Source organism: Microtus ochrogaster, chromosome X, assembly GCF_000317375.1.
Source record: "Microtus ochrogaster isolate Prairie Vole_2 chromosome X, MicOch1.0, whole genome shotgun sequence".
Lineage (NCBI taxonomy): Eukaryota > Metazoa > Chordata > Mammalia > Rodentia > Cricetidae > Microtus > Microtus ochrogaster.
This window is the reverse complement of record NC_022026.1, coordinates 57,501,715-57,504,891: the sequence shown is the minus strand read 5'-3', so window position 1 is coordinate 57,504,891 and position 3,177 is coordinate 57,501,715. Positions and strand designations below refer to the sequence as shown.

The window sequence follows — 3,177 nt, the reverse complement described above, 5'->3', positions numbered from 1 at the left end:
CCATTTTTGGTTGCTGCAGTTCTTAACCTTTTCCCTGGACACTGAAGTACCAAAAAGCACACTAAATAATTGCTTCTGGATCGCACAACTGAAACCAGTGACATAACTTTTCTTGACACAGGGTCTTACTATGCAGCCCTGGTTGGCCTGAATTTGGTGTTGTAGACCAGGCTTGCCTCAAATGCACAGAGATCCTCCTGCCTCTGTCTCAGAGTGCTGAGAGTAAAGGTGTGTGCAACCATTGCAGGCTGAATTTTCAAATCCCCTTCATTGGCAGGAGCCCCAAATGTCTAAAATGTTTGTCCTTCCATTTTGTGCCTTTTGGCAGGAAACATCTAAGTTCCTTTGGGAGTAAGATTTCCAAACTGGTAGAGTCAAAGTTGCTGAACCATGAAGTAAAATTCTTCATTCAGCTGTACTACTGACAGTAGCTACTCCCATTTATACCTCTTGATTCTAGGAATAAATTCTGGCTATGAAATAGAACTATATGATGTTCTCTAGCTTCAAGTATATGTCTCACTTTAAAAAAAAAATCTTCAGTTGGTTCCCCACTGGGATCACAATTGACTATTTAGTAAATGACTCTTAACTTTTGAATGTTTATATGACTAGAACTGGACTGTTTGCTGAAATTAGTCTAGTAAATTTATCCATTAATAATGTTCCTTTATTACAACTCTACCTGTATTCTCCATTCCTGTAGCTCCCTCAACCTCCAATCCATACACTCCTTCCAATTCTTTTGCGCTGTGATGGTTACCAAATGTAGGGTCTCACGTGCTACGCAAACATACCACAACTGAGCTTTATTTTTCAGCTCAAGAATAAAGTTTTCTGAGCCAGGGTCTGAACTCTATAGCCCAGGCTGGCCTTGAACTGGCAGCAACTCTCCTGCCCCAGCTTTTAGTCCTTTGATAATAGATGCGAGCATACAAGCTAGGAACTAACTCAAGCTTTATTCCCTTCCATCTGCTGGACCTTTTAACTAACCCTCCCCTGCCCACAGGCCTGTGGGTTACAACGAGATTTTTATTTGGTTTCTTAAGACAGGGTTTCTCTGTTTAACAGTCCTTGCTGTCCTGGAACTAGCTCTTGTAGATCAGGCTGGCCTTGACCTCAAAAGATCCACCTGTGTGCCACCACCGCCTGGGACTTTTAAAATATTTTTTATTTACATAACAGGTGCAGTGTCCCCTTCCACTCTTCCATCTCCATTCAGAAAGGGGCAGGCCTTCCATGAGCTTGAGCAAAGCATGGCACATCAAGTTGAGGCATGACTGAGTTCAAGCCCTTGTGTCAAGGCTGGGCAAGAACAGGTTTGCAAAACACCAGGGACAGGTCCTGATCTCACTGATAGGAGCCTTACAATGAGACCAAGCAACCTGTCCCACACATGCAGAGGGCCTAGGTCAGTCAGTCCCTTGGAGGTTCACTACCTGCTGTGAACTTGTAACCTTTAAGCCCGTGTTGGCTCAACCTAGATACTCTTTTCTTCCTTAAATGCAATTCCTACCCAGCTTTAGGACACAATGCAAGGCCTTTAACACTAGGGAGAACTGCCTGAGACAGCATGTGTCGAGAGGCGACTGCTTCCTATTACACAAGATGTTCAGAGACAGTGGCAATTCACCAGCTGGTCTTTTCAGTTGTCAGAACAGGGGACCTAGTGTTGCACAGAAAGAAAATGTCTGCCAGCCAATTTAGCAAGCCCCTGGAATCAGGGTGAGACCATCCCTTCACTTTCCTATACCTACTATGAGATGTCAACAGGGAAAAATCTTTAAGCGGTAGTGCCTCAGAGAATAAGAAAAACCACACAAAGAAAGTACTACTTAGGCTTGTTTTCTAACTAAACTTTTATTAAATTTCTTTGTTGTTCAAGGCTGGAACGAACCATCAAAGTCTGATCAGCTTTAAGTGCTGGATAGAATAAAAACCACAGAAGACTACTAGATCATCCGTGAAGACTTGCAGACAAATGACAAGACAGACAAAATGAAAACAAAAAGGGTGGTCTTGTGGAGAGCTATCGTTTATTAAAATTACTAGAAAGGAATAGAAACTTCTAAGGAAATTAAAATTGAGACTATCATAAATGCTCACTAAATACTCAAGGTAAATCCCAATTCCTGGTGCTAGTCAGTCTCTTCTCTGGGGAAACTGACCGAGGAAAGAAATTGTACCAGAAGTGAAGGAGGGTGGCTGAGAAGAAGGGTATAAGAGATGGTTGTCTGCAAAGTTCATTTGTCGAGTATGGAAGAAGTTTTTCTTTTTTCAATTTTAATTTGAAAAAAACTCCATTGTGAAAAGTGAGTTATGAAGAGTGCTCTTTATTTGAAACCTCCACAACACAGATGCCAATCTTGTCTCGCATTGAATCATTAGCTGTGCACATCAACACATTCCAAGCACAAATTAAGAAATGCAAACAGAACAAAAAAATATATATATATATAATTTTTCCCCTATCCAAAGGTTTCAAGTCTCAATGCAGCAAATCCTTCTGAACACAGAATCTGAGGAGCACACTGTTCAGTTGGGACAAACAGGTCCCTGCAAAGGCTACTGCCTTCTTAACACAGGGGCGGGGATCATGGACGGCATGGAAAGAAGAAAGGCAAGAGAATGAGAAAGGAACAGGTATGCACTAGGGAAGATGGGCAGCTGGGACACACACATGGTGAGTTGGTGAATTTCATTTATTGGATTTTGACATTTTCTTTCTGGATCTTTTTAAATCCCCCCTCCCCAAGTCCAACAATGGTAGAAAAACCCCACAGAAGTAGGCAGGGCCTTATTAGGCCAGCCCAAAGCCTTCAGAGCACTCCTGGATGGCCAACAGTAGCATGTGGCGGAGCTTCTCAAAGCTCTCATAGGCAGGCAGGTCCAGTTGATTAAAACTAAAAGGACAGAAAGATTAGTTTATGAGAAAAGACAAATGAATCCCAGTGCTACCAACCGATTCCTCTCTGAGCAAGAGTCAATCTATCCCTCTGCTTCTCGGTGACTCTCCCATTTTTTCCTCAGCCCGATCTAATGTAATCTGGCTTCAATACTGGCCATTGGCAATATAGACTTCATTGGCCTTACCAACAGAAAAGACAGCTGGGAGACACATAAATGGTGAGTTGGTAAATTCCATTTAAATTTTTTTTACCTTGAAAAAAAAGACTG

At 42.2% G+C, this 3,177-nt stretch overlaps 1 protein-coding gene across 18 annotated transcripts in view; it reads right to left on the bottom strand.

Moving 5' to 3' along the window:
- Nucleotides 1–2,684: 2,684 nt before the first annotated feature.
- The window catches only part of Huwe1 (HECT, UBA and WWE domain containing 1, E3 ubiquitin protein ligase), a 139,240-nt gene continuing 138,747 nt past the window's right edge, over nt 2,685–3,177 (bottom strand). For 17 of the 18 annotated variants that reach the window (XM_026784727.1, XM_026784725.1, XM_026784724.1 and 14 more), the window contains one exon: nt 2,685–2,903. In XM_026784727.1, coding sequence (XP_026640528.1) covers nt 2,801–2,903 — 103 coding nt within the window. In that variant the 3' untranslated portion in view covers nt 2,685–2,800. The remainder of the gene's footprint in view (nt 2,904–3,177) is intronic. The other variant, XM_026784735.1, reaches the window with a different exon arrangement.